The sequence below is a fragment of the Heloderma suspectum genome, chromosome 2 (genome assembly GCF_057233095.1).
Source record: "Heloderma suspectum isolate Gila_16-S chromosome 2, 16-S_ref, whole genome shotgun sequence".
Lineage (NCBI taxonomy): Eukaryota > Metazoa > Chordata > Lepidosauria > Squamata > Helodermatidae > Heloderma > Heloderma suspectum.
This window is the reverse complement of record NC_139459.1, coordinates 191,410,943-191,429,682: the sequence shown is the minus strand read 5'-3', so window position 1 is coordinate 191,429,682 and position 18,740 is coordinate 191,410,943. Positions and strand designations below refer to the sequence as shown.

The window sequence follows — 18,740 nt, the reverse complement described above, 5'->3', positions numbered from 1 at the left end:
GCCAGTCCACTTGGTTTCTGTGCTGGCGGTGCAGGAAGGAAGCCTGAACCTCATCAGTGCCCCCTGCCCTCTGTCTCCACCAGCCTGTTCACCAGGCATCTTTTAAAATGAATCTGCTAATTGCTACTATCCCATGTTGCCATATGGGCCAGAGGGGAGGGGGCTTCCCTTCCTCCGTGGCCGGCATGGAAGCAAAAGCTACTAGCCTCTTAGCAAGCTACCAAAAAAATAAAATAGACTGCAGTCTAGTTACTTTAGTGAGCTTCTTTGCAAGGCTATGATTAAAAACAACAGCGCCTCGAGCTTGCGAGCAGGAGTTCTGGGTTTTACAGAAAAATTGCCGGCTCTTTTCCCCACTGCCACGGCAAATTCGGCGGTGGTGTGAACCACAAAAAAGGCCAAGGGGAGCTGCGTGCAGCCTGGGATCTGTGTGTTGCCCACTCCGCCTTAAACCCATGCTGTCCCTGTCCCCTCCCTCCAATGTCACCTGCTCGTGACCTCCTCCTCAGCTGCAGCAGGGACCCCTTCGGTGCCTGGTGTCTCCTGTCCTTCGATGCCACCTGTGCCTTCTGTGTCTGAGGTGGCTGCAGAGGATGGGCTGGGACTGGCAGGGCCGGACAACGGGGCCTCTGGCTGCTGAGGCTGCTGCTGCCTCCTGGAGAAGGGAAGAAGACCATGGCTGGGAGTACTTCGCACCAGAACCAAAACAAAAAGGAACACTTGCTAATTTGCACAATTCTTTCTGCCTTCCACCATATCCCCCGCAACCCATCTGGAAGTGGGAAAGGAGAACGGGAGATGCTGGATGAGGCTGAGGAAGTGAAAGAGAGAAGGAGCGGGAGCTTTCCAGAGCCCTGCAGTCTCAACCCCAACTGCTGAAAATCCTGCTCTGCCTCCCCATTTTGTGTTCTGAGGTTCCACAAAGCACCGAACGTTTTCTTGCCACAGGCCGTAACCTTTTTTTTTTACAAGCATTTTTTCAGAGTGTGTAGGCTAAGGTTGTCAGGATGCCGAATTCTCCACCAGATTTGGCAATGCCGTGGTGGGATGGGATGAGCAGAGTCCTCAAAAGAGACCGGGCCAGCCCCTAGCTGAGGCCTGGAAGGAAAAACGACTGACTGCTGACTACTAACCGCCACCTTCAGTCTTCCTTCCAGTCCTCTCAGTAAAAAGGTACAATATATCTGCCTTCCTTCCCTGCTCCTCCTTTCTGCCTGTGACCCTCCTCTGCAGGGACTTACTCTGCATCCTCTTCTTCTTCCTTGATCAGTGCTGAGGAAACAAAAGGCAGAGGTGGTTACCACACGATGTCTAGGGAAGGAAGGCCCGCCCACCCGACTATATCACTCGCTGCCGGAGACCCTCACCCTCAATGTCATCGAGCTCACGGGGCCGGGTCCAGCGCGACTCCTTACTCTGAGTGTTGTAGTAATAGGGCTTCCCGGTCTCCGAGCGGTACTCACGCCAGGGGCAGCGCGACAGCAACAGCTGAAGGGGCAGAGAAAGGAAGTCATGGACGCCGCAAGGAGCAAGGAGGGGGGAACGGGGTCCCTGGGTTCTACCTACCCTCTCTCTGAAGTGAAAGAGGCCTGGTGGTGGTAAGGCTCCAAGATAAACCCTTTAATTTTTAAAACAAACTTAAAAAGCTACATTGGCAGAATACATATGCTTGTGCACGCATGGGTTGGATCCAGATTTAATCTTATGTAGAGCTGACCTACTGAAATCAGTGGGTCTATAGTTAGTTATGACTCTATGCCCATTTCCAACATTCCGGCACATTCTAGTATGATCAAGAGACAGAATGTAGGACAGAGCTATGCAGACAGGAGCAGGCTCCATTTTCAGTAAATGAAGCCACGAGAGATAGAGAACAAAGCTTTCTCTCTACCATAGTGGTGGCCCAAAATGACCCCCTCCCCTCCCCTTCCATATCGATGAATGGTTGTCACTCGCTCCTATGGGGTAAAACACTACACTTGAGAATACAGCTGAAGTGAGAGCAAACTGTCCTGACTCCTGACACTGCCCAGTCCTCGCTCACAGGGAACCCGGATCATCCAAGCCATCTCTCCATACACATCCCTTCCTGTTCTTATCATCCAGGGGTGTTGAACCTCAAGCCCGTAGGGCCAATTCGGCCCTCCAAGAGTCCCAATTTGGCTCTTGCGGGTTCCCCAGATGGCCACACCCCTTTCCCTGGCCACACCCCCTTTCCCTGGCCACACCCCCTTTCCCTGGCCACACCCCCTTTCCCTGGCCACACCCCCTTTCTCCCGACGGTTCGATTGTTGGGTGGCTTCCCGGCTTTTGTGCAGTTTTTCCCCCTTTCTAAAAGATTGAAATGCCTCTCCTAAGGCTTAGTGCCTGGCAGCAAGAGCTTTGAGCTACAACTGGCTGGGTTTTTGGCCCCGCCCCTTTGCCTCTGGCCCCGCCCACCACTGGAATGCAGCCCCCGAGAGCGTCTCTGAAATGGAATTTGGCCCTCGGGTGTCCAGGGGTTCAACACCCCGTTACAGATCAATCCATGGAGGAGAAGGCTGGTAGTCACAATGGCTCTTGGCCGTCTCCCTGCCCACTGGAGACCAGCTGCTGGGAAGCGTGCGTGGCGGCAGGTGGTGGCTTTCCTGCGCTGCTGGCCAAAAAGCATCGGCTTCACCACTGTGGGGAGTGTGATGCCGGACTAGATCCAGCTGGGCTCCTCTCAGGTTCTTACCAGGGATGTATGGGAAATTCGTTTCAGTTCATGTCTGATCAGGATTTTACCCGGTTCACACCTTCTGGACTGAACACGGACTCAGGCGCAAATCCGCAGTAAAAGTCCGTACAGTTCTAAACTCGCAATGCGATTCGCGGACCCAAAACCCCAAATGCATTTGGCAGCATGTGTGCATTTAAAAACTGTACATGATGGATGTGTACAGCGGGGAAAATATGCACAGAAATACGCATGGATTTTCATGCAAAAAGGAAAAAAACAACGCTCGTAATCTGATATGGACTCGAGGCGGAACGAGCTTCAAGATGGAATTCAGAGAACTTCAGTGAGCTCCAGTTTTGCTGATTCACACATGCCTAGTTATTACAGTGGGGAATTTTGCTAATGTTCAGATCACTATTTTTTGTCTGATTATAATAAACATCATTTAAGCACAGAACTCTCAGTGGTCTTCCATAGAAGCCACTTAACAGGTTCACATCCACCTGCCTACAGCAAATGCTGCAGCCATCAGGTGCTCCTACATCATTCTGTGGGCTGCACAGAATCATACAGTTGGAAGGTGCCTTGGAGATCATCTAGTCCAGCCCACTGCTCAAGGCACGCTCTGCACTGCAGGGTGCAGCTACAGCATCCCTGACAGATGGCCATCCAGCCTCTGCTTAAATTCCTCCAGCAAAGGAGAACCCACCCGCTCCCAAGCCAGTCTGTTCCACTCCTGAACAGCTCTTGCCATTAGGAAGTATCTCCTAATGTTCAGCCAAAATCTGCTTTCCTGCAATTTCCAGCCACTGGTTCTAGTCCTGCCCTGTGCGGCAACAGAGACCAGGGGAACTTCCAGAGGGAGGGCACAACAAATCAGAAGGCCTTGTGCAGCAATTCTGTCTTTTTTTCTTAATGGATTTTCGGCAGTAAGAAAAAGGATAGAAACAATGGTAGGAAAACACAGGAGGGTTATGAGTGGAAGACAAGGACATCTGGATCCCCTATAAAATGCTGTGAAGCAGGCAGGGCGATGGTGCCACAAAAGCCTCGTGTGGAAGCCACCCAAGTCTGCTCCATCTTCTGCATGGCAGCGTTTCAGATATCTGATGTCTGCTATTAGGGCTCCCCTTCATTTCCTCTTCTCCAGCCTACACATACCCAGCTCTTTCAACGGTTCCTCACAGGACTTGGTTTCCAGACCATTCCCCATCCTGGTCAGCCTCCTCTACTCATGTCAAATAATTATTGGAAGTACAGTAATGACAACACCCTTTTTGTAGGCCTGATTCTGAAAAAGCCCACAGAGGGTTGGTATCTGGCCCAGAAAGAAACGGGCAAGAGGCAAGCAATCTGCGCTTGATCTCTTACTTGCCCCTATGCCCAAGGCTAGCTCGGGATCTCACCTCTGCCTTGGACTTAAGATCATCTGGCTTTTCCCAACTTGATTGTTTGGTTTCAGAATTGTAGTAATAAACACGCCCATCAGGGGCCCTGTGCTCACTCCATGCAGGCTTCTGAGAAGAGATATGAGAGACAGACAGACAGAGAGAGACATGAACTTCAGGGAAGTGATGGGACTAGGCTCCTTTTGCAAAGATAGAGTGGTGGGTATATCCTACCATCACACCATCCCAAAACAGAAACTTATAGAACATAGAATCCCATATGTTGAGAATAACACCTTCCATTAAAGATAGATAGATAGATAGATAGATAGATAGACAGACAGACAGACAGACAGACAGACAGCGAGTTTCTAGCCCTTATGGCAAACACTGGGAATGTGTAGGCTAATCCCTCACTATTACTGACTACGCTAGCTTCAGCTGATGGGAATGGCAGCCCAATAACATCTGGAGGCCATACATTCCCCACTCCTTATGCTTGTGAAGGGCGCAATCCTGGGAGTGTTTAGACTGGGGAACGCACAGCTGGCTGGGGAACACAGACAGTCGTAGAACTTTTTCATGTCTAAACATGCACAGCATTGTGCCCAAGATCAGGCTTCAAAGCATGCGAGCAACATCCAGGGGAAATCTTGTAAGTCCGGGTGGTTGGGGAAAGGCTGTTGAGTAAAATTTCCCATAATTTTGTCTTTTAATGTAAATGGCTTTTAACCTCTGTATACTGTATTTTTAATGTTTTTAATCTTTGTAAACTGCCCAGAGAGCTTCAGCTATGGGTTGATTTAGAAATAATGACGATGACGATGACGATGGGGTGGGTGGGTTATTGCCCTGCTTAGTTATTTGCTCCTTCCATGACTACTGGAAAAAATATGCAAAAAGAGAAAAGCAAAACAAACAAACAAGAAATTTATTTATTTATTTATTCATTTCATTTCTATACCGCCCAATAGCCGAAGCTCTCTGGGTGGTTCACAAAAATTAAAGGAATAGCAGAAGCAAGAGCAAGCACACTGTATTTTGCCTACTTTGCAGAAGCTATAAAAGTTGCAGTTTCTCCGGTCAGACATCTGATTTTATTTTTTTAGCCCCGAAAATAAGAAAATTCACTGGACCTTCTTGCTCCTTCATCAAGAAAATGTCCCTGGCAGCTGCCATAGACCCCTTTCACTCTGCCAACCAATGTTCCTTGTCTTTATCCAGAGCTCATCACCTGATCTCTCTCTCTCTCTCTCCCCCCACCCCACACACACACACACACACACACACACACACGCACTCCCCCAATGCTTGAACCCACCAAGGAACTCCATTTGCTTCCTGCTTTCCAGCAGCACCTTGGGGCTTGTTTTAGTACCGTTTAATCTTGAAGGCCCAACACTGGGGTGGGGTGAGTGCTGGAACAGATTGTGCCTCGCTCATCAGAAACAAGGCCGAATGATAAGGCTTTGCTGTTAGGGCAGGGAGGGAAGGCTTCAAGCTTGTGGGATCTACTTTGTTTTTTATTACAAGAACTCAGAGATCCATTAACCAGAGCCAAGTGCAGAAGATACACACTCAGAATTAAAGAATTCTGAGCCCAGGAATCTGTTTCGGAACCGAATGGAGTTCAGAGTACTTCCACACAAATTTTGTGTTTGGTGCCCAGACCCCACCGGTCAGGCAAGTTCCTTTTCTTTTAGTGTCACTAGTTTTGCCTTCTGGGAAGTGAGTGCTTTGTGACCGGCCATGTCCACCATGGCAGCCATTTTGTGACAGCACTCACAACACTCTCTCAAAATTCCAAATGTGCCCACTGACCCAAAAAGGTTGGGACCCCTGGTCAGGAGAGGCTAATTGCCACACATCCCATGAACCACTTTCTGGCTTGGTGCCAGTGTAGCCATGCCACTGTTCTGCCTCCCGCAAAAGAATGCAGAATGTACACTTCTGTGGCAGGGATTTGTTGATTTATTGTTTTATTCTGTACAGTGCCATACACAGTGATGGTGCTAAATAAATAAATAAATAAATAATAAAAATTAAGAGCTGGCACGTACAACCTCAGCCACCCTCACGTTTCCTTTGATTTGCTGATGCCTTGCATCACAGGCACCTTACCTTCCGACCTGTGTCCAATACTGGCGAGCCACCAACAATCACATTCTGTTGCATGGCAGCTGTCAATGGATTTGGGATCTGGGGGGGGGAGGGGAAGAGCAAGAAGAGGAGGGAAAGTCAGTCCTTGATCTTGACAGTAGGATGGAAGAGAGGGCACTTGACTCAGTGCTTATCCACAGCCATGACTGAGCCATGACTCATACAGGGACACAGCAAATAGTTCTCTCTGTGCGTTACACGTTAGCCACGTTATTTTCTTTGTGTGATCCTCCTACAGGTCCCTCAAAGACAGGCATATCCAACCCCCACAAGATCTAGGTTGCAGGTAGGGGAGCTCCGGCTTGCTGTAGAGGCACAGTAGTGCCGTCATGTACTGCTGCTTAAACAGAGATATGGGTGCATGTGTGCGTGCGCGCATGCTAGATATGTATGCCAACGTTGGAAAGAGAAAGCCCATGTTTCATTTCCTGTCCCAAGTGAGCAATTAAATTAAATTAAAAGATGAGGTTCTTTTTGTCTTCATTTCCACTGAAACCCCAAACCAGCGTGCCATGAGAGATACATCCATGAAATAATGAAAGATTCATGTGAACCCCAGGTGCTCATGCACAGAGGGAACTATTTGCTGTGTCTCTGTATGAGTTATGGCTCATGCCTGGGTTCTTTCCAATCAGCCTCCACTGTGGGTGGATGATTCTGTTCTGCCTCTGTGACTGGATCATGCACTCCCCCAATGCAGAGAAGCAGCAGAATCAACCATCCTCAGAAGATGCTTCACTGCAATGACGAGGCATGTCCAGCGACTCATGCAAAAACACGAGGGAGGGTGCTCTGTGAGGCTGGGTAATTCCTAACCTTGCACATTCTAAAAATAAACCTCTTTCAGGTGTAAGAGTAAAGTGTGGCTGCCATTGTAATTCATTTTAAAAACAATCACAACCATGCCTTGGCTATTAGACATTTGGAAAAGCTTGAGATCAGGGGTGGGCAACTTGAGGCCCTCCAGATATTTTTAGCCTACATCTCCCATGATCCCTCACCACTGGCTATGCTGGCTAGGGCTGATGGGAGTTGTAGGCCAAAACATTTGGAGAACCACAAATTGCCCACCCCTGCTTGAGATGGATTGACGGCTAAGAGGAAAATGACCTAAAAAACTAACTCCCCCGCCCCCAAAAGCACATCTGGAAAGGTGCTTAGCCAGTTACTCACCACAGGGGCTGCTTGGGTCACAGGAGCTGCAAAACAAGACAGCAGAGATTAGGAAGAGATGTGTCTGCAGCCCAACAGTCCTCTCACAGAGGAGAAACGTGGAGGCAAAGGTGTGGGGGTGAGACCGGGTAGCAGGGGTTGGCAACCTGGTCCCTCTCCAGATGATTTGGACTACAACTCCCATCAGGCTCAGCCCGCATGGCCAATGGTCAGGGATTAGGGAAGCTGTAGTCTAAAGCACCTAGAGGGCTCTGGGTTGCCTACCCCTGCCAGGTAGGATGGCTTCGTGCTAAAGAGGATGATGTTTTCAGGAGCCCATTTGAATGTCTCTATTATGGGTAACAAGAGAAGGGCGGCTTGCATGAAGAACCATCTCATCTAGACTGGCGTCTGATGATAAGCCCTGCCAAGTTTTGTGTCCTCCATGCCCCTTGGTTAAAGGTTCTGTGCCTTTAAGAGCGCATGGCAGGCAGTAATCCAACAGGTGCAGCTTTGCCATCATGGTGCACCTCCATGCATGCAGCTGTGGAAGGCACAGAGCCTCCATCACAAAGAAGAAGAAGAAATGGGTGCCATGGTTCTCTACAGGTCATGTCCCCTCTGGAGGACTCCACTTCGAAGGATGACCTGGAGTCCCCTGAGCTGGACATCATGGAGCAGCTGCCTGTGCCAAGGGAACTTGGGGCAGATCAAAAGGTCCTGGGCCCTTGGGGGAGACGGCAGTCGCACTTTCCCCTCAAGACACAGTCTCTTCTCAGACCCAGAGGCAGATGCCGAGTGGCCACCAGCCCCAGAGAACACAGGTGCCCAAAGGTGCAGGCTTGGCTGGCTACCAGATGCAGAAGCGCCTGCCTGAGGAGTAAGGACTTCTCGTGAGTAATGATATACTCATGAGCAAGGCTCTACTCACAAGAAGGCCATTCCTCAGGTGGCACCAATGGCCCACAGCTGTGGTCTGGTTGAGGCTCTGAAGGCTCAGGCTTGAAAGACTTAATCCTGGAGCAATGTCTGTACAGTAGCTCCCAGCCTCCTATTTTGTCTTTCCCTTGCTCTTCTCTGGACCTAGGTCTGCGTGCTGACCTTGACTTTGGAAATGACCCTGGCTAAATTCCTGGAGCTCTATCCCAGCACCTTTGTAAGCAGGACGCTATATTAGATTTTTCTCTCACACACAGAGCTCCTGATCTGGATGCATCCTAAATATATTCACATATCCACTGGGATACTCACCGTTGGATGGGTCAGTTGCAGGAGCTGCCTGTCAAAGAAAAATTGGAACTAAATCCAGGGGTTTTGACCTGGCTCCCTCCATAACCGGAGGGAATTCCTTTGCCTCCCCAGCCCCATGCGACGTATTTGTGGCAAAATAGCTTGGCAGGGTGATTTGGAGCAGAGAAGTGGCAGCTGAGGGGATGGCTAAGGATGCACGTGTGTGCGCGTATGCACACACCTAACTTCTCACTATGAGTTGCCCCCTCCCAAGCAAACTTTAACTCTTGAAAAACAGGGCATTTATATATTTTGTTGCCTCAGTCTGTTAGCTTATGTAAGGCCCTAATGCATCTCTCGCCGCTGTCAATGTTAATCTCGTTAACCAGATGCTCAAGTTACATCAAAGGCCAGCAAATGATGCCTCATTTGCCTGTGCCACGTTGATAACGTGACCCACAGCTTGGTAACCCCTGCAGCCACCATATGGAAATCCCCACTCCATTAGTGGCCAACCACTTTGTCAAGAGTACCATGCGCCAGCTTTCAAGCAAAGGAGAGAGCCCCATTTCAGCGGCAACTACAGTGTATAGGAAGCCCCTGTGCTTTGGGCCGCTTTCCCCTTAATCTACAGCCAGGGAGCAGGCAGCAGCACAGCACCAGAGAGGCGGGCAGGACCGTGGGCCTGACTAAGCGGGGGTGTTGAACCTCAGGCTTGTGGGCCAAATCCGGCCCTCCCGGTTCCTCAGATGGCCACGCCCTGTTCTCCTGGCTTCACCCTCTTTCCTCTGACTGCTGATTGCTTGGAAGTTTCCTGGCTTTCCTGTGGTTGCCCAGCCCAGCCCATTTTAAATGGTTGAAATGCCTCTCCTAAGGCTTACTAGCTGGCAGTAAGAGCTTCCAGTTAAAATACGTTGGGGTTTTCTTATATTTTGGCCCTTCCCCTTTTGCCTTTCTTCCTGCCCCTTTTGCTCCGCCCACCACTGGAATACAGCTCCTGCGAGCTTCTCTGAAATGGAATTTGGCTCTTGGGCTGGAAGAGGTTCCCCACCCCTGCTGTATGCCACAGCCAAGATCAAGAGGCCTCCTGCTCCTATCCAGCCATGCCACCATGCCCATGCAACAGGCAGGGCACCTTTGCCCTACACTCCCATCCCCAGACTCACGGCCCCTTCCAGACACTCACCCCTCCAGAGACAGGAACTGGCCCAGCTGGCACCCCAGGTATTATCATCCCAGGCAGCATTGGTGGTACCATTGTGGGCATCTGGAGGCAAAAGAGGAGGCAAGGACACAAACATTATAGAAGCAAGGGGGCAGAAAGGCACAGAAAAGCTCTGTGAATGGGTATTACCTGTCCCAGGGGGGGTGGTCCAGACATGGGTGGGATCAGTGGTGGAGGCGGCATCATGCCCGGGGGCATGGGTGGCATAGGGGGTGGCCGTGGTCCCATTGGGGGCAATCCCATTGGGGGGAATGGGGGTGGTATCCCAGGAGGCGGCATCTAGGAGCAAGAAGAGAGAGAGAGACATGCATTGTATATCCCCAGTCGCATGTCCCCAAGGTAAGTGTCAACAAGCAGAGCATACCCTGAGCCTCTCTCAAGTAGAAATGAATGGCGCTGGTATCAGACAGTAAAAAGGCAACACTTTCCCAGGAAAACTCCCACCACAGCAGCCTCAGACTTCAACAGATAGTGGGTTATATCCAGACTTAGTCATACTTGGATCAGACCCATTGCAATCAATGGGCCTTTAGTAATGGCTAACTTAAGTCTCATTGATTTCAATGGGTCTAGAAGTATGACTAAGTCTGGATCCAATCCAGTATGTGCATGCACACATATACCACAGACATGGTATATCTTACCACAGACATGGGCAACTGACAGGCTTAAGTCCAGATAATGGCCTCAGTCCATGTTTTACAGTTTATGTTTGGTCCCTGGTGGGTGTGTCAAGACAAGGCTTTGCTGTGCACAGGTCTTCTCCCATTGGGGAGAGGCCACAGGGCTGGAGGAGCATTCCTCCAGCTGCCAGGTCAGTCTGGATGCTTTGTCTGCATGGAGATAACAGCTACAGTTCTTCCAGGAGATCCAGTATCTCCAGCTGCTAACTCAATGTGAGTACATGCCCATGAGCCTTCCCCATCGGGGGAAAGCACCACACACAGTGAACCCCAGTCCTGGGCAATGCGTTGGGTGGACCATCTACCTGGTGGGTCAGCCAGGAACCAAATGACATGAGGGGACGTAGCCCCACCCCCTGACAGCCCACAGAGGGCTCGGGTTCAGCCAGCTCCCCGCCCTAATTTAGTTCCCTACCTTGGGTGGAGATGCAAATGCACCCTCCTGCCACTTCCACGTATTCCCCAAATCCAAAATGCATCCCAAAACATTATTCGTCAGTCACGTATAACACCCCCATACATACATACGCCCTGCTGCATGGGGCCAGGCAACTGGGATGTTGCTAAACATGCCAAAATAAAAGCTGGAAAGCAATGAACTTACGAAGGGAGGTGGCAAGATTGGTGGTGGTGGTGGGGCAGGAGGAAATGGGGCCGGTTGCCCAGGCGGAGGGCCACTGCCTGAATCTGGAACTGACTGCAAAGAGAGACAGAGAAAATGGGGAGGGGAGGAGATTGCATTCAGTGTTGCGGAGAGCAAAGGCAACCAAGATTTTTTTTGCGAGGGGGCGGGATTCCCACTCTGCCAACAAGTCCCACTCCCTCAGTCTAACCCAGCCTTCTCAAACCTAGTGACCCCCAGACTACAATTCTCATCATCCCTGACCACTGACCACGCTGGCTGGGACTGATGGGAGTTGTAGTCCAAAAACATCTGGACAGCACCAGATTGGGGAAGGTTGAGCTAATTTCTCATGCAGCCCTGTGAGGCTAAAATGCCACGCTGAGCTTCAGGACTGACTCCAAGGTTACTCCTGAACCTCTATTGCACCCCGTCCCCCGCAATATTTCCAGCTATCCTATTTGCTCTCTTTTGAGTCATGGCATATTTCCATTGTGGACAGCGAAATCCACACTCCCCTAATCATTGACTTTGACCCCCTTTTGCTCCTCAAACTTGTTTTTCCTGGAGTCACCCCTGCTGAGCTTGTTGGCGGGTATATATATATATATATACACACACACACATATTTCTGTATAGGGCATACATATAAATAACTAAATACATGGAAAATATTTCACATCTTTAGGCATTGACACATGATTGGAATATCCCCCACGCAAAATATTCCTTGGTTTCAGCATTACTTTTGTAACCTATAGGCAAAGAACTGTCCAGAAATCCTATTGACAAAGAGACCCATTCTGCGAGTGCAAAGGATCAGCCCAGGAAAACAACAGGCAGACTCCTCCCTGGGAGGAAAGCGCCCAGTGCAAGGAAGAGACTTTGCAGAATGGTAGATTCTGGAGGGCCCAGCCCTGAGAACAGGTGTCTGACAAAGGTAAGTGGTTGTGCTGTGTATGGGTGGCATCCTCTCTGTCTTGATTGAGTGCTCTCTGCCCTAAGTGTAGAATTTAGCATGGAAACCATGCATGCAGCAACAGAAAAACATCCACCTGGAAACTGCAAGCCTCCGGGGTAACATAAGTAAATACTCCATAAGAACACCAGCCCTGCTGGATCAGACTGAAGGTCCATCTATTCCAGCATCCTGTATCCTTCAACAACCTGGCAGATGTCCCCAAAAGCTCATGAGCAAAGAACAATAATGACAGCCCACCCTTGTCGCTTCTGCCCAGCATCTGGTCATCACAGATGTACACAGAGATCCCCTTGAGCTATCATGACTAATGGCCATTTATAGACCTTTTCTCCCCAAATTTGTCTAATTTGTGGGTGGGGAACCTGTGGTCCTCTGGATGTTGTTCGTCTCCCATCACCTCCACCCACATGGCCAATGCTCGGGGATGATGGGTGTTGTAGTGCAACAACATCTGGAGTTTTAAAACTAACATTATTAACATGATTTTCTGCATTTAATTTCCTTCTGACCTCACTGTATACAAGACTCCCCTGCCTCCCATGTACTGCATATGAACCTGAAACTCTCCATAATACTCTGTGCATCCAGTGAAATGGACTATAGTCCACGAACGTCAGAATAAATGTGTTGGTCTTTAAGGTGCTGCAACAGACTACACAACTACCTTCTGCAAACACTGGGAGCACCAGAGGTTCCACACCCCAAGTCCCAAGTCTTAAACCCCCCCAACCAAGTAAGCGCGTGGTCATCCCTACACTATGGTAGTGAATTCCCTAGGACCATTTTATATTATGTGAAAAAGTACTTCCTTCTGGAAGTCCTCTTGAACCTCCTGCCCAATGGGTGATTCCTAAACTCTAGTAGTATTTGAGGATGTTCCTTCTGTCCATACCATTCATAATTCAAAAAATCCCTATCATGTCTCCACTTAGTCAGCTCATTCATAAACAACCAACCACCAACTGCTTTAGCCCAGGGGTAGGCAACCTGGGACCCTGCAAATATTTTGGACTACAACTCCCATAATCCCTGACCACTGACTATGCTGACTGAGGCTTATGAGTGCAGTGGTCCAAAACATCTGGAAGGCACCAGGTTGCCAGCACCTTTCCTTGTAGGGAAGATGCTTCAGCCCCTGGATAATTTCAACTGCCCTTTTCTGTATGGTGAGTGGATGATGGCTGTTTTGGGAGTCAGGAAAAAAAGAGGAGGGGAGGCCTGTGTGCAGGAAAAAACAATGGAAAAAAGAAAATGGAGAAATCATAGGTGCCTACAGAAAAAGGTTTATTAGGGCGCAATCCTATCTAGATAGGCGGCCACCTCCGAACTCAGAGGCGACTGCCTATCCAAAGCAAGGCAGGAGAAGCACGGGGATCATTCCCTCCACACCTCTCCTGCCCTGCTTTTTCTGCGACAGCCATTTTCAGCTGTCTAGCCGCAGGGGGCCGAGCAGGAGAGGAGGCTGGTGTACACGCAGCTCCGCTCTCCCCACCCCGGAAGGTCCCTGGCCCCGCCCTTTCTCAGCCGCTCCACGCTCGTCTTCCGAGTGCGGAGGACGGGGCTTCTTCGCTCTGCCTCTGAGGCAGCGTGGACGTGGGGGGAGGTTGGTTTTACAGGAACCGACCTTGGAGCGCGGGCTCTGAGGTCGGTTCCTGGAAAACAGCATATCCTATGGCCGTCTAGCCGCTGTCTAGCGGCCATAGGATTGCTCCCTTATAGTTCTTTTATATTGGCCTGATGTGTTTTGGAAATATTGATTTCCTTCAAGTGTACAATATAAGCTAGACAAGTCATTGGTCTACTTTTATGTGAGGAAGGTTTTTTAATATTATAAACCAGTATTGATATTTTATTTTCTAACATGATACTTACTGTGATTAAAGTAATCCTGACGTTCTCATTTGAAGTTTTTTATATATACAGACAATAACAAATCTTAGTACTTTGTTCTTCTCATTTTTTACCTGTTCGTTTTAATATGTGCAAAAGTAATGGTTTCTTGATTTTTACATGAACGTTAGAAGTATTAATTGTTTATAGGTTAAAATTGGTTGTGAAATTTATATACTTTTATTGTTGTCGTTGTTCAGTCATTCAGTCGTGTCCAACTCTTCGTGACCCCATAGACCATAGCACGCCAGACCTTCCTGTCCTGCGCTCTCTCCTGGAGTGTGCTCAAGTCCATATTCATTGCATCAGAGATGCTATCTAGCCATCTCATCCTCTGCCGTCCCCTTCTCCTTTTGCCTTCAGTCTTTCCCAGCATCAGGGTCTTTTCCAGGGAGTTTTCTCTTCGCATTAGGTGGCCAAAATATTGGAGCTTCAGCTTCAGTATCTGTCCTTCCAATGAGCACTCAGGGTTGATTTCCTGTAGGATTGACTGATATGACCTCCTTGCAGTCCAGGGCACTCGTAAGAGTCTTCTCCAGCACCACAGTTCGAAAGCATCAATTCTTCGGCGCTCAGCCTTCCTTATAGTCCAGCTCTCACAGCCATACGTTACTACTGGGAAAACCATAGCTTTGATTAGACGGACCTTTGTCGGCAAGGTGATGTCTCTGCTTCTTACTATGCTGTCTAGGTTTGCCATAGCTTTCCTCCCAAGGAGCAAGCGTCTTTTAATTTCATGGCTACAGTCACCATCTGAGGTAATCTTGGAGCCCAAGAAAATAAAATCTCTCACTGCTTCCATTTCTTCCCCTTCCATATGCCAGGAAGTGATGGGGCCAGATGCCATGATCTTCGTTTTTTTAATGTTGAGTTTCAAACCAACTTTTGCACTCTCCTCTTTCACCTTCCACAAGAGGCTCTTTAGATCCTCTTCGCTTTCTGCCATTAGGGTGGTATCATCTGCATATCTGAGGTTGTTGATAATTCTCCCAGCAATCTTAATTCCGGCCTGTGATTCATCCAACCCCGGCGTTTCTCATGATGTACTCTGCATATAAGTTAAATAAGCAGGGCGACAATATGCAGCCTTGTCGTACTCCTTTCCCAATTTTGAACCAATCGGTTTTTCCGTGTCTCGTTCTTACTGTTGCTTCTTGACCCTCGTACAGGTTTCTCAGGAGACAGGTAAGGTGGTCTGGTACTCCCATCTCTTTCAGAATTTGCCACAGTTTGTTGTGATCCACACAATCAAAGGCTTTAGCGTAGTCAATGAAGCAGAAATAGACGTTTTTCTGGAATTCTCTTGCTTTCTCCATGATCCAGCGAAAGTTGGCAATTTGATCTCTAGTTCCTCTGCCTCTTCGGAACCCAGCTTGTACTTCCGGTAGTTCTCAGTTCGCATACTGCTGAAGCCTAGCTTGTAGGATTTTGAGCATCACCTTGCTGGCATGTGAAATGAGCGCAATTGTACGGTAGTTTGAACACTCTTTGGCGTTGCCCTTCTTTGGAATTGGAATGTAAACTGACCTTTTCCAGTCTTGTGGCCACTGTTGAGTGTTCCAAATTTGTTGGCATATTGAGTGCAGCACTTTAACAGCATCATCTTTTAGGATTTTAAATAGCTCAGCTGGAATACTGTCATCTCTGCTAGCTTTGTTGTTAGTAATGCTTCCTAAGGCCCACTTGACTTCACTCTCAAGGATGTCCAGCTCAAGTTCAGTGACCGCACTATCATGGCTATCAGGAACATTCAGATCTTTCCTGTATAGTTCTTCTGTGTATTCTTTCCACCTCTTCTTAATCTCATCTGCTTCTGTTAGGTCCCTGCCTTCCTTGTCCTTTATCATGCCCGTCTTTGCACAAAACGTTCCCTTGAGATCTCCAATTTTCTTGAAGAGATCTCTAGTCTTTCCCATTCTGTTGTTTTCCTCGATTTCTTTGCATTGTTCATTTAAGAAGGCCTTCTTGTCTCTTCTTGCTATTCTCTGGTACTCTGCATTCAGTTGGATATATCTTCCCCTTTCTCCTTTGCTTTTTCCTTCCCTTCTTTCCTCAGCTACTTGATATACTTTTATAGTAATCATTTATTTTAGGAGTGTTTAAGATGTTTTAATATGCTCTGGAGTTACATGAAATAACTAAGTTGATGTATGTATATATTTTTATTGTAGCCCCCGAAGAAGGAAATCAGTATTTCCGAAATGCGTCGGGCCAGTATAAAAGAATTATAATAAACCTTTTTCTATAGGCATTTTCTTTTCTCTGTTGTTTTGGGAGTAAACCTGGATTAATGGGCCTATAGAGAGAGATGAAACGACAGTTTCATGGGAATCAGAGGAGATGGAGATGTAAGGAATATACATGGGGAAGAGCAGTAATGCTTGCTGATAAATTGTAGCATATCTGGATAATGTCTTATTCTTCCCTACATGCCAAGGCACCAAACTGGGAAAAGACTTGGGGGCGGGGGGAGAGGAGCCAAATCTGAGTGGTCCTCTTGTATAATTGAGCTGGAGGGAATCTCATCTCAGTGTGGGTACACAGCATCTAGCTCCCAACTTCTCACCAGCCTCAGTGTGTTGCCTACATGAAAACACAGGAAGCTGCTGCACACCAAATCCCTCTAGCCCAGTGTTGCCACCCTACATGGACTCGAAACAATTCCCTAGGATCTCAGTCAGGAATCTTTCCCAGCCCTACCTAGAAGAGCCAGGGGCTGAACACGGGGCCTTCTGAAAGTATGTGCTCTACTACCGAGCCACAGCCTTTCCCTTTGTGCATGCTCTGGGAGAGCCGTTTAAGACTGGAACTTACGGCTGGGATTCATGGAATTTCTAAGCTTCTTGCATGGCTTATTCTACTACAATCTAGGGGTCTTTATTTCTATACAATTTCAGCTCTCTCACCTCTGTGAGGGTCATCAGGCAGCAAGCTTGCCGCTCTCTCCACCCTCGGGGAAGTTTTTCTAAACGATCCTGGTGCGCTTTGCCCAATACAAAGGTGAGATTCAAAGCCCAGTTCACTGGTCTATATGGCAGTCTGGATCTCACTCTGGCTCTGGAGCAGTCTTGTTTAGTGTATGCATGTATATCCATGTAGATGTGTGCGTGCCAACTGGTGTCCCTTTGCCCACACATTTGGGTCTGCATCTACAGATTTATCTGCATTGTCCCTTTGCAAGTGATCATCCACACATACATCCTTCCACATATGCTTAGGATTTCCATATTTCTATGACCATAATACATACACACATTAGCTGCATGCAGTGTATATTTAAAGATCTGCATATTGATATGTATATAAATGGACATGCATCTATGTCTCTGAAGAGGAGGTCGTGCCTCTCCCTGCATTCACCTCTTAGTGTGTGCCTGTAATTGCATGTGCACACGTCCATGCATCTAATTTCTTGCTGAGCACTTGCTCCCACGGGCACTGAAGTGTTTCGTGCGTGGGTGTCGATGAGGCAGCCGACATGGTGCAGCACACAGTGCACTGGGCTTGGCTGTGGGAGACTCGGGTTCAGATTTCTGCTCAGCCACGAACCTCGCTGGGTGGCCTTGGAGGAAACACTATCTCAGCTTAACCTCCTCGCTTACCCTTATCTTCAAACTAGGCAAGGGATATTGTTAGCCCAGGATCAGCCCTTGGGATAAAGCAGGAGCTAAAATCTAACATGTGTTTTATGCGTGCACCTATTGGCACATATGCACTACGGGGGTTGCACTTGTGCACTGAATGTACTTCTGCGTGCACCTGTACCGATCTGGGTGCTTTTGCCTTTTTTTTTTGGTACAGTGCATGCATCTGTGTCTGTCTGCACAAACCAAGATGCCTCACCGCCCCAGGTACCCACCTTCTTGTCGGCTCCCGGGCCTCCTCTCGGGCGCTTCCCAAGGGCTCCATCCACCCCCTCCCACCGAGCTGCTCAGAAGAAGGCTCCGGCAAGGGAGCCAGGCGGAGGGAGGCACGAAAATGCCCCCCATCCGTGCAGAAGATGGAGAGAAGTACGGCCCGCGGAAGGCGGAGGCGGCCCGCGGCCCTCTCCCTCCCTCGGAAGCTCCGATCGTGCACACACGCGCGCGCCCCTCCGCCCCCGAACCCATCTCCGCCCCGGATCTTCGGGGGAGGGGGAACAACAAAGCGGCAGACATTACCATGGCCGAGGCTCGGATCAGCTGGGCGTGCAGGCGGGCAGCTCAGCCCACCCGGCAGTAAGGGCGGCCGCGATTGGCGGAGGCGGGCGGAGGGAGGGGAAGCGGGCAGGCCAGCCGAGGGAGCCCCTCTCCACAGCCGAGCCCTGCGGGGGCGGGGGCGGGGGCGCGGGAGCCTCACGGCAGCTCGGCGCGGGGGCAGAGCCACGCGAGGCACGGAGCCCGGCATCCTCCAACGGGAAGCCTGGTGTCAGCGCCAGGGCACAGCCCTTCTGTGACGTCAGAAGGAATGATGAAAAGGAGTGCCTCTGAGCATGTGCAGAAGCACGCCCGCACGCACGCAGAGGCTCCCTGCTTTTCCACCCTCAATGACAGTCAAATAATGCCAATGTACGGGAAGCCGCTCTTCACCTCTGCAGCATGCGACATTGTAAGGTAGACAGAACTCTTCAGGCTTTGATGCTCAAGGCAAAGAACACAATGCATGAGGGTGCTGCAGACCCGTTTCTGCAGATGGCAAACTCGTAAGTAGCTTCGGGGGCCGGGACAG

General features: G+C 49.4%; 1 protein-coding gene across 13 annotated transcripts in view; it reads right to left on the bottom strand.

Moving 5' to 3' along the window:
• PRPF40B (pre-mRNA processing factor 40B) overlaps positions 1-18,427 on the bottom strand; it is a 38,845-nt gene extending 20,418 nt beyond the window's left edge. For 6 of the 13 annotated variants that reach the window (XR_014788135.1, XR_014788136.1, XR_014788137.1 and 3 more), the window contains exons 1-11: positions 18,194-18,346; positions 11,144-11,236; positions 9,986-10,135; positions 9,818-9,898; positions 8,653-8,680; positions 7,423-7,448; positions 6,211-6,288; positions 4,108-4,218; positions 1,368-1,488; positions 1,242-1,272; positions 488-655 (exon numbers count right to left, since the gene is read on the bottom strand). Coding sequence is in view for 10 of the 13 variants with exons in the window: in XM_084836961.1 (XP_084693087.1) it covers positions 488-655; positions 1,242-1,272; positions 1,368-1,488; positions 4,108-4,218; positions 6,211-6,288; positions 7,423-7,448; positions 8,653-8,680; positions 9,818-9,898; positions 9,986-10,135; positions 11,144-11,236; positions 18,194-18,196 (890 nt within the window). In the remaining 3 variants the exon portion in view is untranslated. Of the gene's footprint in view, positions 1-487; positions 656-1,241; positions 1,273-1,367; positions 1,489-4,107; positions 4,219-6,210; positions 6,289-7,422; positions 7,449-8,652; positions 8,681-9,817; positions 9,899-9,985; positions 10,136-11,143; positions 11,237-17,892; positions 18,141-18,193 lie in introns of those variants that run through there. The other 7 variants (XM_084836963.1, XM_084836966.1, XM_084836969.1 and 4 more) reach the window with 4 other exon arrangements.
• Between the last annotated feature and the right edge of the window lie 313 nt (positions 18,428-18,740).